Source organism: Xenopus laevis, chromosome 4S (genome assembly GCF_017654675.1).
Source record: "Xenopus laevis strain J_2021 chromosome 4S, Xenopus_laevis_v10.1, whole genome shotgun sequence".
Taxonomy (NCBI): Eukaryota; Metazoa; Chordata; class Amphibia; order Anura; family Pipidae; genus Xenopus; species Xenopus laevis.
The window spans coordinates 2,718,537-2,741,002 of record NC_054378.1 but is presented as its reverse complement, the minus strand read 5'-3'; the positions used below and the strand labels follow the sequence as shown (position 1 = coordinate 2,741,002).

General features: G+C 37.8%; 1 protein-coding gene across 1 annotated transcript; it reads right to left on the bottom strand.

Annotated features, from left to right (window-relative positions):
- Positions 1 to 2,361: 2,361 nt before the first annotated feature.
- fut6.S (fucosyltransferase 6 S homeolog) lies at positions 2,362 to 20,841 on the bottom strand. Its single transcript, NM_001090195.1, is given in 2 exon segments — positions 2,362 to 5,208; positions 20,805 to 20,841. A coding segment is annotated over 1 exon segment (1,050 nt). The 5' UTR covers positions 5,082 to 5,208; positions 20,805 to 20,841; the 3' UTR covers positions 2,362 to 4,031.
- Positions 20,842 to 22,466: the final 1,625 nt, after the last annotated feature.

Below are 22,466 nucleotides of genomic sequence, written 5' to 3'. Positions count from 1 at the left end.
GCTCTTATAGTAGCAAAGTAAAAAAACAAAAAAGAAAATAAAAGCAGTCCTTACAAGGACTATTGGGTTATTACAGCAGTCAGCAGATGAGATCAGAAGAGATCAGTGCCCACAGCAGCTACATACAGAGCACTGCAGTAGAAGGTAGATTACTAGCCAGCAAAGCTAACTAACCTAAACTCACTGTCCCTCAAATCCCTGCAGAGTTCTGTCCCTACAATACAGAGCAGTATCAAGTAGATTACTAGCCAGCAAAGTTACTATCAACTGTCCCTCAAATCACTAACAGCTCTCTCCCTACACTAGCTCTTCCAAGCACACACAGGCAGAATGAAAAAACGCTGCAGGGCTTCGGTTTATATATGGAAGGGGAGTGGTCCAGGGGGTGTGGGGGTGGTCCAGGAGGGAGAGCTTCCTGATTGGCTGCCATGTATCTGCTGGTCTGGGGTGAGAGGGCAAAAATAAGCGCCAGCTAAGGCGAACCCAAATTGGCGAACGTCGCGCGACGTTCGCGAACATTCGGCGGACGCGAACGGCCGATGTTCGAGCGAATTAGTTCGCGGGCGAACAGTCCGCGACATCCCTAATGCTAAGTATCACATGCAAGGAATATAATTCTTTTAAATCACAATGTTAATTTATATAAACCCCCTTATAGTTTATAAGGTTCTCAAATTAGTTTTGATGGCATATAACTAAATAGGTTATAAATGATTTTGTAATACTTGAGACATACTATAAATGGACTAAATTGTTCCCTAGTTCTTAATACATGAGGTAATGTAGTTATTGACTTTTAACAAGTCATCTGCAAAGGCAGTATTATTATCATTTTATTTTTAAACTCTCTATATCACAATTTTTTCTTACTGCAGTTAGCAATAGTGATGAGCGAATTTATTCAGCAGGCATGGATTCGCAAAGAAATTCCACACTTCGCCACCTGTGAATGTTTTGTAAAATTGAAGTGACAAAATTGTCACAGAGACAAAATAGTGGCCATAAGAAAAAAAACGCCCATTGGCTTTAATGCATTTGGACAAAAAAGTTGCCGAGACAAAAAATTCACCATAAGAAAAAACGCCCATGTACTTTAATGCATTTGGAGTGAGAAAAAATTGTTGCACGAGTAAAAAATAAATTTTGACACCCTTTGACTTAAATGCGTTTCGCATATTTTTTTGGCGTTTCTCAAATTTTTCGGTGAAGCAAAATGGGACAGATTCACTCATTACAAGTTAACAATTATTCCATCCATAGGACATATAGTATGGGGGAAAGAGGGCAGCCCAGTCGTGTATCATTTTTTTTAATTAAAAATGTATCTATTAAAAATGTATGATATTAAATTTTATCTTTACCGAAGTTTCGGTGTTATAGTATATAATGGCACAATTTTATTAATAAATTGGTTTCCTATCACCAGGCATTTGAGAACTTCTTCTAAAAATATCCACTCTGCCCTATCACAATTCTTCTCTGCATCCATGGATAGAAGTAAAGAGGGCTTATTTTTAGTTCTTGTCAAGAGTATCCAGTTCAGAACTTTCATTGTGTTATATTTTGCTTCCTTGCCCTGTACGTACCCTACTTTGGCTGTATCTATCCATGTAGGTAAAAGTGGTCTCTGCCTCTATTCTCAGAAATGTTATTTATAAAATACGTATTTAAACTATGGCAAAGCTTTGGGGTTTAGTAGTTTGGAGTAGAAATACATTTTTACCCATTTTGAATTTGTTAAAATAAGTTATAGCTGGGGTGAACTCTATTGTTAGTGTTTTTGACTTGAATATATTGCAATATATGGACAAACAATCCCTGTTTTGTTTAAAGGGGAAGGATATTTTAGAAGCTAAATGCACATAATCTCGCAATGTCCTTAATATATTGATGATGGGTTGAGTGCAAAGGACCTCTTGTTTTATCTGTATGGATTTTATCAAAGCCTCATTGCACTCCTCTCTAATGGTTTAAAATTTACTAGTGACCACAACTTTCCTTTTTTGTTATCAATTAAAAATGAGCCCATGCAGCTGCTGGATTTTCCTGGATAAATACAGCAGCAGAGCAGAGGGGGACAGGGAGGCATAATAAAGTCCTTCTCAGCATGGGTTGATCAAGCCTGGGGGGTCATGGCTGTGGCCCTTTGCCTAGGGCCTGATCATAAATCTGCATAAAACTATACATACATATATACTGGCACATTCAGTGGGGCTTTCCAAGTCAGTTGTACTTGTATATCTAAAAATTATGTTTCTGATGTGTTTTTCTATTTTGATATTTTTAGAGCCCTGTATTTCGTTATTCCACAAAAATGCGGGTAGGTTTAGGTTACAAAGCAGAACATTAAATCGTACCATGTTTGCTTAAATAAATAATTTATTATACTCATTGTTCAATTTACTTGTTTCGAAAGGTATTGTTAGTTCTGTTCTCTCTAATTCCATCTTGCATTTTATTTACACTGACTCCAGAATGTTCGGATTCCTTTCAGACTTTTGTTAAAGAGAATTCAACCAGGTAAGTTTCAGCTTTAAACACTAGTGATGAGCGAATCTGTCCCGTTTCACTTTGCCGGAAAATTCACGAAACGGTGAGAAAGTTCGTAAGGTGGCAAAAAATTTGCAAAACGAATTGAAGCCAATTGGCGTCAAAAATGCTTTTACAAAGTCATCGGGCGTATTTTTTTTCTTATGGTGACTTTTTTGTTTCAGTGACAATTTTGCCAATGAGGATTTTTGCTGCACAAAAATTTGTGAAAAATCTGGCAAAGTGTTGAAATTTGCTGCGAATCCATGCCTGGTGAAAAAAAAATCGCTTATCACGATTAGGATATTCAAGCTTGACCAATCAGTATCCATTCAACATGTCCATCATGCAGGATCTTGCAAGGGCCTCATAAATTGGCTGTTGAGCTGCGGAGGGGGCGATTTTATTGGACCATGTATAATCAATTTAAGGTGGTTACAAGACCACAGATTTCACACGTGTGTAACTTAAATATGACTAGTTGTGGCACTCTCAAACCTCCGATACAGGCACAGATTTTCCTCTTTGACGCCCCTAGGCCACATGGTCTCAGCTCCCACCTTCTTGTGCACCAGAGGATGATGTGCACCAGAGGCAGAAGATGCCTCAAGCAATTACTGGTGGTGGAAAAAAAACTAGGGACATGATGCTATTATCACTGACAAGAAGTGACAGAATATGGAGCTTAGTGATTGGACTTAGATGTTGCCAAGCACCCTAGATAGCCAATATGGGTCATTTACATTACTCTGGGGTGCAAGGGGCACAATGGCTTGCTTCCCATACCAGATTGTCATTAGGGCAAACAGTAAGGACAGGGCCCTTGCTGTATCGGCTTCTGGCAGATATTATTTGACTTGTGCTGTTTTGATCATTTATGACGATCCCTAAGCAGCCCAGTCCACACTGAGCATGTGCACAGTCTTAGTCTTGCAAAGATGTATAACAAAGTTACAAGACGGTGACCCCCTGTGGCCAACTCTGAAAGCATAAATCATTTGTTTGATTAGGCTTGTGGTGCAGTAAGTTCATGTTTATGTTTAGTATTCAAAATACAGCATTTCTATCCTTATTCTATTTTAGACTTTACTTCCCCTTCAATGAAAGAAATCACCTGTTTAATTTTCTGGGTAAATGTAATGACTGCAGTTGCTGGCTGAATTGTAAGCTTGACAGGACTTATAAAAACACCAAAACAAAATAATTAATAATAAGAAAAACAGATTTTCAATAATATATTTTCAATTATCTCCCATGTTCCATTCAAATCCATTAAATTCTCAGATTGATTCAGTGTGAATGATTAAATATGAAGTCATCCCCGAAACCATGGAGTCAACCTTTGGTTCATGTATTAGTATTAGATCTTCTTAATACACAAGCCATAGGTAGTACTGACTCAATAATAGAAAATGAAAATACTATTACAGGGTTATTTACATTTTAGAAGTCTCCTATTAAATAGGTACAATAGAATGTTCATTTGATTTGTGCATATTGTTTTATTTAAACCAATTGGTAATGCTTGGAAAAGTCCTATAAGACGGTGCGTCTTTTATAGCTTTGCATACTTTGCAGTAATGGGGGTTCCAACTCTCAGGTGCTACTGGTTTTAGATGTTTCCTCCAGTTGAAATGTTGCATGTATTTATTATCATCTTTATCAAGCTCGTTTAGATAATCAGCAAGTCCCTTAGCAGTTGGAAAGTCATCTACGTGGATGAATGACTCGGGGGGTAAAAAACGCTCATAGTTAGAACGCGAGGGCCCCAAAACAACAGGTAGAGCCCACGATGAGAGGGCATTATGCCAGAGTTTCTCAGTGATGTAGTCTTCGTGAATTGAATTTTCAAAAGCTAAATAAAATTTGTACTGGGAAAGAATTTCAATGTGTTTTGGTCTAGGAAGCGGTAAATGCTGTAGGCCATAGATATCAACAGCAAGGTGTGGCTTTAACTCCTCATAATATTTGATTCTTCTGGAGTTTGGGTTCCAGTTACTGACTACCCAGGCTACTAGTTTTGTCTTGGCGGGCATAGTGAAGTTTTCTTTTCCATCATGCCTTTCTAGCCAGCCATAAGGAGTAAAAATATCTGAGTCAGCACGGTAAGACATGGTCAGATTGATGAGTTTCTCCATAAACGCTGTGTTGGGATTGTGGCTTGGGGACTCCAAGGTAAACCAAACCCAATATTGTTTTGGGGGTCTTGGGGCCTGTGGTAACTGATTCCTAGATGAACATACATCTCTACTGTGCAGAACAACAGCAGCTGCCTCTGAATACAAGCTGCGATTGGCTGTAAAAAAACAACCAGTTCCATCAAATTGACTCGGGCACTTGTTCAGGGGAAATGTATAACCAAAGGGCCAAGTCCACAGGAGAATAATTTTTGCTGGTTCCTCTGGCTTAGAAGTAACATCAATGGGCTCAGTTTGATCATTTCCGTGTTTGACTTGAAATAAAGCAGAGAACAAGAAAAAAGCTACTACTACCTGAAAGGTAAAGAATAATAGGCAATTTCTAAAGGACAGTGTCCGTGTTTTATGCTCCATTGGAAGAAAGAAATATTCTGGCTACAACATCGCAAGCTTAATTCATTTGATCAAGAAAAGCCGTTGTGTCTGATCTTCTCGCATCGGTGTCGTAGCGTCTTCGCCCCAATGTCCAAAGCTGTTGGCACTGAAAAGGGAATAGAGATGATAATTGATTACATTTGCCGATCACAATGCTCTTGTCGATATTCATGAATCTGAAAAATGTTTGGACTCTTGTGATTCTTTTTCTAATTTCCAAGCTCTGATAATTATACCTGGGTTGTCATTCGCAGGACTACGGCAACTATGGGACACAGTTGTGTTGCAAAAAATACAATTGTCCAACAAGATCAGATGTTTCATTGGATTGCCAAAAAAGCTAAATTATATAGGGAATAAAGTACCCCCTTTTGTAAAATATAAGGATATTATAAGTTACCGAGGAGTTTCATGACCATATAAAAACACGAGGCCGAGGTAACTTCTAATATCCTCATATTTTGCAACTGGGGGTACTTTATTTATTATAATACACAAGTTTCAGTGAGTCATGTGACAGAAATGACATCAGAACTCACCGTTTATAACTGATGACATCAGAACTCACCGTTTATAAGGATATAATTTACAGGATATTCATGGCTTTTGTGTATTATATAATATATATATTATATATATAAAGTATCAGTGATTAGTCAGGAAATAGTGTTTACTCTCGAAACAGGGATGAGCCTATGTCTGCATTTTATATTGGCTAGCCAGCTCAAGCTGATTTCCTGTTTTCAACTTAAACCTCCAGGGCTTGGGCTTGAGCATGCTCAGTTTGCTCTTATTGTCCTCTCTTCCTCCCTTTCCCCCTCCCACCTCCTCTCCCTGCTGTAATCTGAGCCCAGAGCTATGAGTGAGCGGGTAGAGACTCAGGCAGGAAGTGATGTCACAACAAGCTAATATGGCAGCTGCTATTCTAAACAAACAGAGAGAACTTCTAGAGCTGTTTACTCAGGTATGGTAAAGCATTCTACAGAATAAATATAGTGTTATAGCTTGCACTATTGTGGCTAATCTATCGGCAATAAACTGCTTAGGTAGCTTTCCTTCTCCTTTAAATAAGCCCCTAAAAAACATGAATTGCTTCGAGAGCCTTTGCACGTAGCATTGCAACTCAACAAATGTCATGCAAACAACTCCTTTATTTCACTGTGACCAGCGACCCACCCTGAATCATATATGCAAAGCTTCAAACATACAATACAAAGGTTTGAGCGACAGATGTTGTTACATGTTGTTTGTTCATATACTATAAAACAGGACTGTTTCTGGCAAGTTTGTTTGCGTTTTATTTGCAGTTTGTGAACCGAAAGATATTATCTGCAAGTGTAAGGACAATATTTGCACTTTCTGGTGGAACTGGTCTGTTACTATGGGCAGCGTTTTATTTTGCGGCTTTTGTTTTACAAGAATGTAAAGTACAGAAAGATCTTACACATGTCAAGCGTTTATTGTTTCCATGTTTGTGTGTTTGCACAGGGGCAATTGTGCGCTATCATGTGCTTATTTATAGGCTATCGCTCTGTTATAGGCCTGTGAGAGCAATAACGTATCCTTTAATATGAATGGAACAAAGCAGGGTTATTGTTCATTTACTTATGAGCATCATCCATGATAGCGTGGATGGGTGAATTCGCTGCGAATTCGCACGATTCTCGGCCGGCAAATAAATTCACGAAACCGCTGTGAAAATTCACCGACGTCAACAAAAAATGAACGCCGGCGTCAAAAACGGATTGAAAAATGGACGCCGGCGTCAAAAACGGACGCCGGCGTCAAAAACTAGACGCCATCGGCTTTTTGAGATTTATTTGCCGTTTCACTAATTTCGCTTGATTTCCGCCCATGCACTTTTGAAAGCCAAGAACAATCTCAGAATGCAAATCAGGGTCAATTATGAATTATTCAATATTACAGGTATGGGACCTGTTATGCAGAATACTCCAGACCTGGGGTTTTCTGGATAAGGGGTCTTTGTGTAACTTGGATTTCCATGTCTACTAAAAATATCATGTAAACATTAAATAGATGAAATGAATTAAACCGCTGTGAAAATTCACCGGCGTCAACAAAAAATGAACGTCGGCGTCAAAAACGGATGAAATAATGGACACCGGCGTCAAAAATTAGACGCCTGTGGCTTTTTGAGAATTTTTTGCCGTTTCGCTAATTTCGCTGGATTTTCGCCCATGCACTTTTGAAAGCCAAGAACAATCTCAGAATGCAAATCAGGGTCAATTATGATTTATTCAATATTACAGGTATGGGACCTGTTATGCAGAATACTCCAGACCTGGGGTTTTCTGGATAAGGGGTCTTTGTGTAATTTGGATTTCCATGTCTACTAAAAATATCATGTAAACATTAAATAGATGAAATGAATTAAACCGCTGTGAAAATTCACCGGCGTCAACAAAAAATGAACGTCGGCGTCAAAAACGGATGAAATAATGGACACCGGCGTCAAAAATTAGACGCCTGTGGCTTTTTGAGAATTTTTTGCCGTTTCGCTAATTTCGCTGGATTTTCGCCCATGCATTTTTGAAAGCCAAGAACAATCTCAGAATGCAAATCAGGGTCAATTATGATTTATTCAATATTACAGGTATGGGACCTGTTATGCAGAATACTCCAGACCTGGGGTTTTCTGGATAAGGGGTCTTTGTGTAATTTGGATTTCCATGTCTACTAAAAATATCATGTAAACATTAAATAAAACCAATAGGCTGGTTTTGCCTCCAATAAGGATTAATTATATCTTAGTTGGGATCAAGTACAAGCGACTGTTTTATTATTACACAGAAAAAGGAAATCATTTATTAAAAATCTGGATTATTTGGATAAAATGGAGTCTATGGGAGACGGCCTTTCTGTAATTCAGAGCTTTCTGGATAAGGGGTTTCCTGACAACTGATCCCGTGCCTGTCCTGGAAAAGTAGATCGTACTTTCAGTATTTCAAATTCTTTTCTTCAGTTGGAAAATAAATTTATAGTTCACTTATGGGATCAGTTATCTTGAAACCTGTTATCCGGAATATTTCAAAATTAATAAAACAAAACTTTTAAAAATGATTTCCTTTTTCGCTTGTACTTGATATAATTAATCCTTATTGGAAGCAAAAATTTGATTTGGTAGGTGAGTCTAAACCTTGAATTAAAATAATTTCTAGTCATTATTCACTGCACTCGCTATACTCTTAGGTTTAGGTTGTCCCTCTGTAAAAGATATAGGTATAATATCCATTATCTGGAAACCCGATATCCAGAAAGCTCTGAATTACGGAAAGGCTGTCTCCCATAGACTCCATTTTAACCAAATAATCCAAGTTTTCATAAATTATTTCTGTGTAATAACAAAACAGTCGCTTGTACTTGATCCCAACTATGATATAATTAATCCTTATTGGAGGCAAAACCAGCCTATTGGGTTTATTATTTTCTAGTAGAAGATCCAAATTATGGAAAGATCCGTTACCTGGAAACCCCCAGGTTTTTACACATAATAAATCTTGAATTTTTACAGTTTTATAGAAATTTTCTTTTAAAAAATCTGTTTAGAGAGATTTGTGAAAAAACAGAACTTCGAATGTTAAAGTAAATAGAACCCTAAATTTTTTCTTTATGAAAAAAACAGTACAAATATATCTGTCATTATACACTTAGAGGGTTATTTATCAAAGTCTGAATTTATCTTAATATTTTCTGCTACAAACTCTGATCAAATCCACTCTGGTTTTTTGCACTTATTTATTATTATTATATTTTCCCGAAAGTTTGCTTTGCAGCAAAAAAAAAAATCAGATTTGTTCGGATTTTTTGTGTTTTTTTCAGATTTTTCACCCGAAAACTCAGATTTCTTATGTTTTATGCCAGAAAATGTCGGGGTATTGCCCGAAACCCAGCGCACATCAAAAAATCATTGGGACTTCTCCCATTGACTTATATGCAACCTTGACCGGTCTGAGATGCTGGATTTTACTATCTGTACTTTTTCATCCTCGGGGTTTAAATTCCAAAAAATTCGAGAAACTTTTTTTAAAAAGGCGACTAATCTCCTTGAATCTGAGTGTGTGTCTCTGCCCTTAGTGCTCTTACACTTCTGTCTGGGGTCTACATAAATGACTAAAATATTATATGTTCATTGCTGGCAATGTCAGGTACTGTATGGGGCAGATTTATCAAGGGTCGAAGTGAATTCGAGAGAATTTTCAAAGTAAAAAAATTCTAAATTCAAAGTAATTTTTTGGATACTTCGACCATCGAATAGGATACTACGACTTCGACTTTGAAATCGATTTGAAGTAAAAATACTTCGTATATTCGACCATTCGTTAATCGAAGTACTGTCTCTTTAAAAAAACTTCAATTTCAATACTTTGCCAAATTAAACCTGCCAAAGTGCTATGTTAGCGCCTATGGGGACCTTCTAGAGCATTTTTCTAAGTTTTTGGAAGTCAAAGTAAAATAATTCGATCGATCGCTGAAATCCTTTGAAATCCTTCGAATCATCCGATTGAATTATTTTACTTCGACCGCAGGATACCCAAATTCGATGGAAAAAACTTTGACTTCGATATTCAAAGTATTTCAATTCGATGGTTGAATTTCAAAGTATTTTTAACTTCGAAATTTGACCCTTGATAAATCTGCCCCCTATGAGTTTGCAATCTGTTTTTGTCATAAACGATCATGCTGTTATTGCAATCGCTCATTAAGTTCATTGAGTCCTCCTAAAATGGAAATCCTGAATCATATATTTATTGTGTAAGTCTTATTAGCACTTTATGGGTCGCATACTCTTTCCCTCTAAAATTGAAATTTTCTCTCTCCCGTTTCTCTTGCCCTTCCTCCTTCTTTCTCGTGTTTTGTTCGTGCTCAGATTTCAACAGCCAAATATGTCCGGTTTGGTGTGTGAATAGATAAATTGGGCAGATCCCAGTGACGGATATTTTAATCAGCAAACAGAAGGTAATTCATGGCAATATGTTGCTCTGTTTAATTAAGAGAGATACACAGTCTGTTACTTCCTCAAGGACATGATCCCCCTCCTTATTTTTTCCATGAATTCCATGAAATAATGAATCTTCCCTGAAAACCAATATAATAGGATACAAAGTGCTAAGACTCCAAGCACTTACCCGCTTTGAATATATAATATATATATATATGTGACCCTTTATTATGAGAATTTTCTAAGCATCGGGTGCTTGTATTACAAAGGGAACAGTGTCGCTCATTCATGCAAAATCGTATTTAAAGGGATACTGTCACGGGAAAATTTTTTTTTCAAAATGAATCAGTTAATAGTGCTGCTCCAGCAGAATTCTGCACTGCAATCCATTTCTCATAAGAGCAAACAGATTTTTTTTATATTCAATTTTGAAATCTGACATGGGGCTAGACATTTTGTCAATTTCCCAGCTGCCCCTGGTCATGTGACTTGTGCGTGCACTTCAGGAGAGGCAGGCTGCTGTTTTTCCTTCTCAATGTAACTGAATGTGTCTCAGTGAGACCTGGATTTTACTATTGAGTTCATAGATCTACCAGGCAGCTGTTATCTTGTGTTAGGGAGCTGCTATCTGGTTACCTTCCCATTCCCGTTCTTTTATTTGGCTGCTGGGGGGGGGGGAAAGGGAAGGGGTGATAATCACTCCAACTTGCAGTACAGCAGTAAAGAGTGATTGAAGTTTATCAGAGCACACGTCCAGCGGCGATTCTGACTAAGGAGCTGCCTGAGGGGGCTCCTGCAATGCCGCCCCCTCACCAACTTACGCGTCGGGAGGGGAGGCAGAAACACTATTGCGGAGAGCGCAATTGCGCTCTCTCGCAATAGTACAGCTGAATTTCCGGTTCAAAAGCCGAAAATTCGGCTCTTAAAGGTGCAGGAGCGGCCCCTGGAATCCTTTCAGGCACTGCCGCCTGAGGCGAATGCTCAGCTCGTCTCATTGGTGGCGCAACCCCTGCACACATCACATGACATGGGGCAGCTGGGAAATTGACAAAATGTCTAGCCCCATGTCAGATTTCAAAATTGAATATAAAAAAATCTTTTTTCTCTTTTGAGAAATGGATTTCAGTGCAGAATTCTGCTGGATCAGCACTATTAACTGATTCATTTTGAACTTTTTTTTTTCCCATGACAATATCCCTTTAAGGAAACGACAATGATTATGTATGCTGCAACAACCATAGCAATTAACCTGGAACAAAATGTTTAGTAATTCATATTTATGTGTAAATTGATGAATTAACTATATATGTATTTTTAACTTTTGTATAAACGATTAACTAAAAACCTGAATGAATTTTTTTCTATACTATTAATTAATCATTAATAAATTATTTAATTGAAGTCATTTACTGTGTGCGATATATATGTTTTTTTATGTACTTCGACTAGGGAATAGTCCAAATTCGATGAGAATTTGAAAAAAATTAGAATATTAGATTTAGTTATAGTTAGAGATTTGGGCAGATTTATCTGTGGAAATTTGACTTCCAATTTGAAATTCCAATTTCAAGCTATTTTTTGTGTACTTCGACTAGGGAATAGTCCAAAGAATCCGAAAATCAAAATTTATCATGTACTGTCTCTTTAAAAATTCAACTTCGTCCATTCGCCGTCTAAAACCTGCCAAATGGGGGACCTCCTAGAATCTATTTAGAGTCAATTGGCCTATGCGATCGAAAACTGACTTATTCGACCAAAACAAACTTCATATTTTTGGTTGGTCTTTTTGAATTAGAATTTTGACGTTTTTTCGATTCGAAATTGACCCTTTATAAATTTGCCATTCATGTTCATTTTTACTGCATTTATTCTGCCAGACCATGCCAGGGTGCCTTCATTTCATGTTTCCATTTCGGCTTTGATTTTTTTGTATTATGTTCGGGTAATTATATTCGTAGAGAAGTTCGTATCCTTGTGTTAATGATTTTCCCAAGTAGCGGATGGAATGTTTTTCGCCAGCTGTAGTTGAAGTAAAGTTTTAGGAATTTTGTGTAGTTTTATTTAGAATCATTTGCCTTTTTCTTCTGATTTTTACAGTTTTCAAATGGGGGTCACTGACCCCGGCAGCCAAAAATCAGGGCTGAGTTGAGCCTGCCACTCTATCAGAGCTGTGTTCTACACACTTTGAAGTATATGACAAATAGGTATAAACCTCCAGGTGCTGGAGGAGAAGAAGCCACACAAAGGGATCTATTTCCATCCTATAATTATGGGATTGTTTCAGTTTTAACCCTAATTTGTTTTATATTAAATACAGTTTCATTTTTTTCCAGAGGCTGAAATTGGAAATAAACACAGACGTCACACAGGAGTATTTCATGGCGTGCAGGTAAACGCTTTCAATGCGTAATAAACATCTTCACCTGGGTGTTCATCACATGAGCTGTTGGAATATACGGACGCATTTATAAACACGTCTGTGGAATTTACTGTAGGTCTTAAAAAACAAAATAGAAAGTCCCTGTAAAATGCGTCCAGTGATTGTCAAACGTCTTTGTGTAGAGCTGAGCAGTGTTGGACTGGGACACCAGGGACCCACCAATTAATCTTAGACCAGGGGCCACTTTTAGTACTATTATTCTTCCTTTCCTCACTCATCTATTCTCCTTTTCTTTACAGACTATAATCTGTTATTCCATCTATTTAGCCTCTTTGTTCTCATAGAAATAGGGAATGGCCATGAAATAGGCCAAATGTTTAGCAGCATGAGGGGCCACTGACACCTGGGCCCCCCGGGACTTTTCCTGGTGGGCAGAGTCGGACACTGGAGCTGAGCTTGTTAATTCTGTATATAAATGTCCCTACTCTATTATATTTAACTTACATATACCACAATGGTACAAGGATTTATGTCAGTAAGTATATTTTACACCAATCTGCACTAGACAAAGTCCACTGAAAATATGAATGCTCTGAATCAATAGTTTAGGATTCACTGATCCACAGGCCCAGATTTACAAATGGGGTGCCTCTAGGCTGTCTCTGCTCATCTCCCCCTCTCCATCCGCAACCCCCTCCCCTTCTGCTTCCCCCTCCGCATCCGTGTCTCTCTCCCCTTCTCCTCCCCATCTCCCTCCCCTTCCCCCTCCACGTCTCTCTCCCCTCCCCGTCCGCCTCCCCTTCTGCTTCCCCCTCAGCTTCTGCTTCCCCCTCCAAGTTTCTCTCCCCTTCCCATCTGCATCTCCCTCCCCTTCCCCCTCAGCGTCTCTCTCCCCTTCCCATCCGCATCCTCTTCTGCTTTTGCTTCCCCCTCAGCTTCTGCTTCCCCCTCCAAGTCTCTCTCCCCTTCCCATCTGCGTCTCCCTCCCCTTCCCCCTCCACATCTCCCTCCCCTTCCAACTCCCCTTCCCCTCCGCCTCCCCTTCTGCATTCCTCTCCGTGTCTCCCTCCCCTTCCCCTCCCCATCTCCCTCCACTTCACATCTCTCTCCCCTTTCCCCTCTGCCTCCCCTTCTGCTTCCCCTTCATCTTCTGCTTTCCCTTCCGCGTCTGTCTCCCCTTCCCATCTGCCTCCCCTTCTGCTTCCCCCTCCACGTCTCTCCCCTTCCTGTCTGCATCTTCCTCCCCTTCCCCTCCACCTCCCCTTCTGCTTCCCTCTCCTCGTCTCCCTCCCCTTCCCCCCTCCACTTCTCTCTCCCCTCCCCGTCCACCTCCCCTTCTGCTTCCCCTTCATCTTCTGCTGCCCCCTCAGCGACTCTCTCCCTAAGAAATAACAGTGACTGCAATATCACACAGCGCCCTCTGTTGGTTATATGAAAGAATAACAGTGCGCCCTCTGTTGGTTATATGAAAGAATAACAGTGCGCCCTCTGTTGGTTATATGAAAGAATAACAGTGACTGCAATAGCACACAGCGCCATCTGTTGGTTATATGAAAGAATAACAGTGACTGCAATATCACACAGCGCCATCTGTTCATTATATGAAAGAATAACAGTGCGCCCTCTGTTGGTTATATGAAAGAATAACAGTGACTGCAATAGCACACAGCGCCATCTGTTGGTTATATGAAAGAATAACATTGACTGCAATATCACACAGCACCCTCTGTTGGTTATATCAAAGAATAACAGTGACTGCAATATCACACAGCACCCTCTGTTGGTTATATCAAAGAATAACAGTGACTGCAATATCACACAGCGCCCTCTGTTGGTTATATGAAAGAATAACAGTGACTGCAATATCACACAGCGCCCTCTGTTGGTTATATGAAAGAATAACAGTGACTGCAATATCACACAGCGCCCTCTGTTGGTTATATGAAAGAATAACAGTGACTGCAATATCACACAGCACCCTCTGTTGGTTATATGAAAGAATAACAGTGACTGCAATATCACACAGCGCCCTCTGTTGGTTATATGAAAGAATAACAGTGACTGCAATATCACACAGCGCCCTCTGTTGGTTATATGAAAGAATAACAGTGACTGCAATATCACACAGCGCCCTCTGTTGGTTATATGAAAGAATAACAGTGACTGCAATATCACACAGCGCCCTCTGTTGGTTATACGAAAGATTAACAGTGATGGCAATATCACACAGCACCCTCTGTTGGTTATATGAAAGATTAACAGTGATGGCAATATCACACAGCACCCTCTGTTGGTTATATGAAAGATTAACAGTGTTGGCAATATCACACAGCGCCATCTGCACATGGTAGTGGGACAGTGGGACAATGCACACAGTAATCCGTTTGGCAATTCTCTGTCACCATCAGCTTTGCAAAGAAGTCCAGTTCATCACGGGGGGGGGTCGTTTTGGCGGAATGTGCGCTGCTGGGAGACAAGGCTGTAGTTGTGTCTAGGCTTATACTAGAGTCAATAAGTTTTCCCAGTTTTCGTAGGTAGAATTAGGTATCTCGGCTTATACTCGGGTCGGCTTATACTCGAGTATATACGGTACTTTATACATTTCTATAGCACGGCATGGGGTAAAATGTGCAATGTGCCTTGTATTTTGTTGTACATTTTATAAATAGATTCACTGAACCGTAATTGAATTTATTAATGTTTTTTTTTCACCATCAAAAACAAAGAGGCAAAACGTTATTGACATTTCTACTGGGAAAAAAAAAAGCTCTTTACTCGTGTCCTTTGCTGTTGTTCAACTTATAAAATGACCTTTGCATTTTTTATTCAACAAGCACTGCCTTTGTTATTATACAGACGTTTATTATACAGACGTAAATGCTTTTTGTAAAACAACAGGTTTGTCGTTTGTAGAAGAAAGTTTCAAAACTTGACATTTTACACATTTACATTGTGGGGCAGATTTATCAAGGGTCAAATTTTTTTTTTGGAACTCCCATAACATCGAAATTTGAATTAAAAAAGACCAATCGAATCTTATTAAAAAAATCGAAGGTTTTTTTTTGGGTGAATACGTCCGTTTGCGATCGTATTCGAATCGTACGAATTAGATTCTAAGTTTTTCCGGAAAAAAAAACTGATTTTGATAACTCTGCCCCTGTGTGTTTCTCTGCAGCATTAATCATTAACTATTAAACCGAATTGTAGCCGTCTCTCATTGCAATATCATTCAATACCACCCTGCATTCTGACGGGGGAAATAAAGAATTTCTCAGTTAGATAAGAAATACTAAGAGAAGTTTTTTTTAAAGCCAGAAATAAAGATAAGGGAACACAAGAATCAGGCTCAGATATGTTGAAATAATAAATGGGAATATAGTTTCTTGTTTACCTTTTGATTAAGATATTGCTGGTAGGAACAATGCTCTTAGAAGTACAGAGTCAAATATTTAACAATGTCAGTATTTATTGTGCATGTCTCTCCGGCAGTATGGCTGTCTCATGTCTCTCTAGAAGTATGGATATCTAATGTCTCTCTAGCAGTATGGCTGTCTCATGTCTCTCTAGCAGTATGGATATCTAATGTCTCTCTAGCAGTGTGGATGTTTCATGTCGCACCAGAAGTATGGATGTCTCACGTCTCTCTAGCAGTATGGATATCTAATGTCTCTCCAGCAGTGTGGATGTCTCATGTCTCACCAGCAGTATGGATATCTTATGTCTTAACAGCAGTATGGTTGTCTCATGTCTCTCTAGCAGTGTGGATGTCTCATGTCTCACCAGCAGTATGGATATCTCATGTCTCTCAAGCAGTATGGATGTCTCAAGTCTCTCTAGCAGTATGGATATCTAATGTCTCTCCAGCAGTGTGGATGTCTCATGTCTCACCAGCAGTATGGATATCTAATGTCTCTCTAGCAGTATGGATGTCGCATGTCTCTCTAGCAGTATGGATATCTAATGTCTCTCTAGCAGTATGGGTATCTCATGTCTCTCAAGCAGTATGGATGTCTCAAGTCTCTCTAGCAGTATGGATATCTAATGTCTCTCTAGCAGTATGGGTATCTCATGTCTCTCAAGCAGTATGGATGTCTCAAGTCTCTCTAGCAGTATGGATATCTAATGTCCACCAATTGACTCCAAATGGGTTCTAGGAGATCCCCCATAGGCTAAAACAGCAATTCGGCAGGTTTTAGATGGGCGAATGGTCGTAGTCAAAACTTTAAAAAAACAGTACACGATAAATTTCGATATTCTCATTTTCAATTTTTTTCTTTCCAAATTTGAATCGAATGTGGACTATTCCCTAGTCAAAGCACACAAAAATTAGCTTGAAATCTGAATTTTTTTAATTAGAATTTTCACATCGACCTTTGACAAACCTGCCCCTTAAAAATACATCAGTTGAGGCAGGAGCCCTGTTTTTATTTTATTTTTTTGGCAGCATTTTTTTTTTTACTGTTGACATAAAACCCCATCCAGTTTGGCGTGTTCAGCGGCGCCCTATAAAGTCATAAAGTGCCTCCAAAGCCCGACAAGTATTTTTTAGCTAAAAATATTTTGTTTTCGAAAAATGTGGGCAAATAGTTTAGTGTATAATGGCGCTTTTGTCTCTACACAACAACACAACTTGTGACTTTTTCTAAAATATCTGTTCCCTCTGTAATATGTAACAAAAGAGCACAGCTGAACGCAGTTATAACAGCATTTTAGAATACTCCGAATATTTTCATCGCAGGTGAAAGCAGCTGCTTAATGAACGCGCACTCATTTTCAATATATAGAGAGAGAGAGAGAAAGGTGGAAGGAACTTTTTTATTGATTTTATTTGTACCTTTTATTTCTCTATGAAACGGACACAAACTGTAACTGACTTAAGGAATGTTAATTATAGCGCCTTCTTTTATTCCCTCTTGCCCTTTATCCCACTCAATTGAGAAAGTCGTGTTGTTGTCGTTGTGTTTTGCTCCTTTTAACCCCTAACGTCAACACAAAAAGCATATTTTGGGGGGGGGGGAAACAAAATAAGGTGCAAATAGGGACGTTGCTGCATTTGTTTTTACAACTTTAAAATTGCACAAATAACGATAAAACGGTAATATTCTATTTCTTTTACATTTGCAGTAGAAAACCTGTACTAACGGCATTAAGGAGTAAATTAATGGATTACATAATAATGATTCATTTATTACAGAAATACAACTACGGGTATGGGAGTCATTAACAGAAATCTGTTTTCCATAAAGCTCTAAATAACGGCAAAGACTTCGTTTTAATCAAAAAAGTCACATTTTCTATTGCCTTTTACTTTGTGATAATAAAACAGTCGCTTGTACTTGATCCCAACTAAGATATAATTAATCCTGTTGGTTTTATTTATTACTTAGCTTTTTTTACTTTTTTTTTTTTTAGTAAACTTAAAACACGGGGATCCAAATTACAGAAATCCCTTATCTGAAAAACCCCAAGTCCCGAGCATTCTGGAGCAATCCTGTACAAAGACACACTAAGGGGCAGATTTATCAAGGGTCGAATTCTTGACGAAACGTCGAAATTCAAATAAAAAAAGACCAACCGAAATTTATATAAAAATTTTTTTTCGGGCGAATAGACAGTTTTTGTTCGAATCGTATGAATCAAAGTAACATCATATTCGATTGGAAGTGTTTTCAAAAAGAAAACTTTGATTTTTCAAAGTCCACCAATTGACTCCAAATAGGTTCTAGGAGGTCCCCAATAGGGTAAAACAGCAAATTCGGCAGGTTTTAGATGGTCGAATGGTCGAAGTCGAATTTTTAAAGAGACGGGACATGATAAATTTTGATTTTGGAATTAGTCGAAGTACACAAAAATAAACTCGAAATTGGAATTTTTTTTAATTCAGATTTTCACTTCAACCCTTGATAAATCTGCTCCTAACTCTAACTTTGACTAAATATGTGCAAAACTGTAATACTCCATACTTTTAACATTTGCAGTAGAAAATGCGACTATAGGAACCTGTTATCCAGGAAACTGTTATCCAGAATGCTTAAGTCCTAGGGGTTTCCAGATAAGGGATCTTTCTGTAATTTGGATCTTCATACCGAAGTCTACTAGAAAATCATATAAACATGAAATAAACCCAATAGGCTGGTTTTGCTTCCAATAAGGATTAATTATATCTTAGTTGGGATCAAGTACAAGCGACTGTTTTATTATTACTCAGAAAAAGGAAATCATTTTTGGATAATTTGGATAAAACGATCGTGCCAATTTTTGACCCCCAATTACCAAATAATCCAATTACAAAATTTGTAATGAAAGTTTGAGCACATTTCTGTGGTTTTTATGTGTTATTGCAGTTTTGCTAATGAAGGTGAATTGCCCTTTAAGTCGCAGTTTCCCCCAGAGACTTGCTCATCTTAAAAAGTTACAATTGTTTCTCTGCTTATCTTAAATGATTACAACTGTATCAAAGTGCACCTGCCACGTATTCTGGACTCTCTGCTAAAACTTTGTATGTTTTTCTGGCTGTTCAGGAGCTCAAACAGAAAGTCGGAACATTTAATTAACATTCTGGGGCTGCGGGTTGAGCAGGACCAGTCTGCTTATAAGTGCCTGGAATTTCTTGTCTAACTCGCCTATAGCCACTCCCTAGGGTTAACCTGAGACCCTTCTAGTGTATTCTGTTACTATACAGGTATGGGACCTGTTATCCAGAATGCTCAGGACCTGGGGATAAGGGATCTTTCTGTAATTTAGATCCCCATACCTTTTATTCTGCTAAAAATATTTTAAACATTAATTAAACACTATAGGATTGTTTCACCTCTAATACTTACTAATTATATCTTAGTTGAGCTCAAGTACAAGATACTGGTTTATTTTCAAAACAGAAAAAGGAAATCGTTTTTTTAAAAATTAAATTTATTTGATTAAAATGGAGTCTATGGAAGATGGCCTTCCTGTAATTCAAAGATTTCTGGATAATGGATCCAAAAAAAAATAAATGTATGTTTAATATCGAATTTAGTACAGGACAATGTTTTTGCGTCCAATTGGAATTTCCTAGGCTATAAAGTGTCTGCCTGACTAGAGAGATATTTTCTCAGAAGCATTGAGACCTTTGGAGTCCCAGAAACAGGGAAATAATTACATAAATATCATATGTCATATGTGGGACAATTACTTTGCAAATAAAACAGCACAAAAGTGTTTGAAAGCAAAAATGGCAGTTTGGCATCACAGGCATAAGCTTATAAAGCTCAGGTATATATATAGTGTATATAGAAGGTATATAGAAGGTATATATTGTGTATTTAGCAGGTATATATCGTGTATATAGAAGGTATATAGAAGATATATATCAGGTATTTAGCAGGTATATAGAAGGTATATAGAAGGTATATAGTAGGTATATAGAAGGTATATAGAAGGTATTTAGCAGGTATATAGAAGGTATTTAGCAGGTATATAGAAGGTATCTATTGTGTATTTAGCAGGTATATAGAAGGTATTTAGCAGGTATATAGAAGGTATATAGAAGATATATAGAAGGTATTTAGCAGGTATATAGAAGGTATATAGAAGGTATATAGAAGGTATTTAGCAGGTATATAGAAGGTATATAGAAGATATATAGAAGGTATCTATCGTGTATTTAGCAGGTATATAGAAGGTATATAGAAGGTATATAGAAGGTATTTAGCAGGTATATAGAAGGTATATAGAAGATATATAGAAGGTATATAGAAGGTATTTAGCAGGTATATAGAAGGTATATAGAAGGTATTTAGCAGGTATATAGAAGGTATATAGAAGATATATAGAAGGTATTTAGCAGGTATATAGAAGGTATATAGAAGGTTTATAGAAGGTATTTAGCAGGTATATAGAAGGTATATAGAAGATATATAGAAGGTATCTATCGTGTATTTAGCAGGTATATAGAAGGTATATAGAAGGTATTTAGCAGGTTTATAGAAGGTATATAGAAGGTATTTAGCAGGTATATAGAAGGTATCTATCGTGTATTTAGCAGGTATATAGAAGGTATATAGAAGGTATTTAGCAGGTATATAGAAGGTATATAGAAGGTATTTAGCAGGTATATAGAAGGTATATATATATCAGGTATATAACAGGTATATAGCAGGTAATTAGTAACCTCCCCAATACAAATTCACCCTCCTCCCGCTGCCCTTTAGGGGGGCCTGTGTGACAAGTAAATGGGACCCCTTTTATATTCTGTCGTTTTACCAAGTTAGGGCTCTGATTTAAGCCTTGGCTTCTTTTCTATTACCCATCAAATAATTGCCATTTTTGGTTTGCTTTTCATTTTAAAATGTTAAATGATTGTTATTAAAACGAATGCACTCACCTGTTGTCAACGCGACTGCCCAAATAAATTAGCAGGTGCTCCAACAGTCCCTGTGTCCAAGAAACCAGCTCAGGATCTGCCTATCGGTGCCTGGAATTTCTTGTCTAACTCACCTATAGCCACTCCCTAGGGTTAACCTGAGACACTTGCTGCATCTTTTCTCTTCTACTCTATTTAATTCAACTATATACAGTGTATATATATATATATATTTAACTATTTATACTATACATTTATATGGGGGAACCATGAGGTGGCATCCCCTGTGGAACCTGTATATATATATATATTATATATATATATATATATATATATATATATATATATATATATATATATATATATAGGTATGGAACCTGTTATCCAGAATGCTTAAGTCCTAGGGGTTTCCAGATAAGGGATCTTTCCGTAATTTGGATCTTCATACCTTAAGTCTACTAGAAAATCATGTAAATATTAGGCTGGTTTTGCCTCCAATAAGGATTAATTATATCTTGGTTGGGATCAAGTACAAGCGATTGTTTTATTATTACACAGAAAAAGGAAATCATTTTTGGATAATTTGGATAAAATGAGTGTGCCTATTTTTGACCACACCCCCAATTACCAAATTACCCAATTACAAAATTTGTAATGAAAGTTTGAACACATTTCTGTGGTTTTTATGTGTTATTACAGTTTTGCTAATGAAGGTGAATTGCCCTTTAAACCGCAGTTTCCCCCAGAGACTTGCTCATCTTAAAAAGTTACAATTGTTTCTCTGCTTATCTTAAATGATTACAACTGTATCAAAGTGCACCTGCCACGTATTCTGGACTCTCTGCTAAAACTTTGTATGTTTTTCTGGCTGTTCAGGAGCTCAAAGAGAAAGTCGGAACATTTAATTAACATTCTGGGGCTGCGGGTTGAGCTGGACCAGTCTGCTTATCAGTGCCTGGAATTTCTTGTCTAACTCGCCTATAGCCACTCCCTAGGGTTAACCTGAGACCCTTCTAGTGTATTTGTGTATTTAGTTCAGCTATATACAGTATATATATATATTTAACTATTTATAGTATAGATTTATATGGGGGAATCATGAGGTGGCATCCCCTGTGGAACCTGTATACATATATATATATATATATATATATATATATATATATATATATACAGGTATGGCACCTGTTATCCTAGGGTTTTCCTGATAATGGATCTTTACATAATTTGGATCTTCATACCTTAAATCTACTAGAAAATCATATAAACATTAAATAAAGCCAATAGGCTGGTTTTGCCTCCAATAAGGATTAATTATATCTTAGTTGGGATCAAGTACAAGTGCAAGCCTTTCCGTAATTCGGAGCTTGCTGGATAACTGGTTTCTGGATAGTGGTTCCCATACCTGTACTACTACAGGTATGGGACCTGTTATCCAGAATGCTTGGGACCTGGGGTTTTCCAGAAAAAGGATCTTTCTGTAATTTGGATCTTCATACCTTAAGGGGCACATTTACTAAGGGTCGAATTTCGAAAGTGGTAAAACTTCGAAATTCGACCATCGAATTGTAGAAATTCGATAGTCAAAGTTTTTTTTTGATTGAATTTAGCCGTTTTCGATCGAATTCAAATCGTTCCATGGAACGTAGAAATCGTTTGAATTGAACGTTTCGAACGATTTTC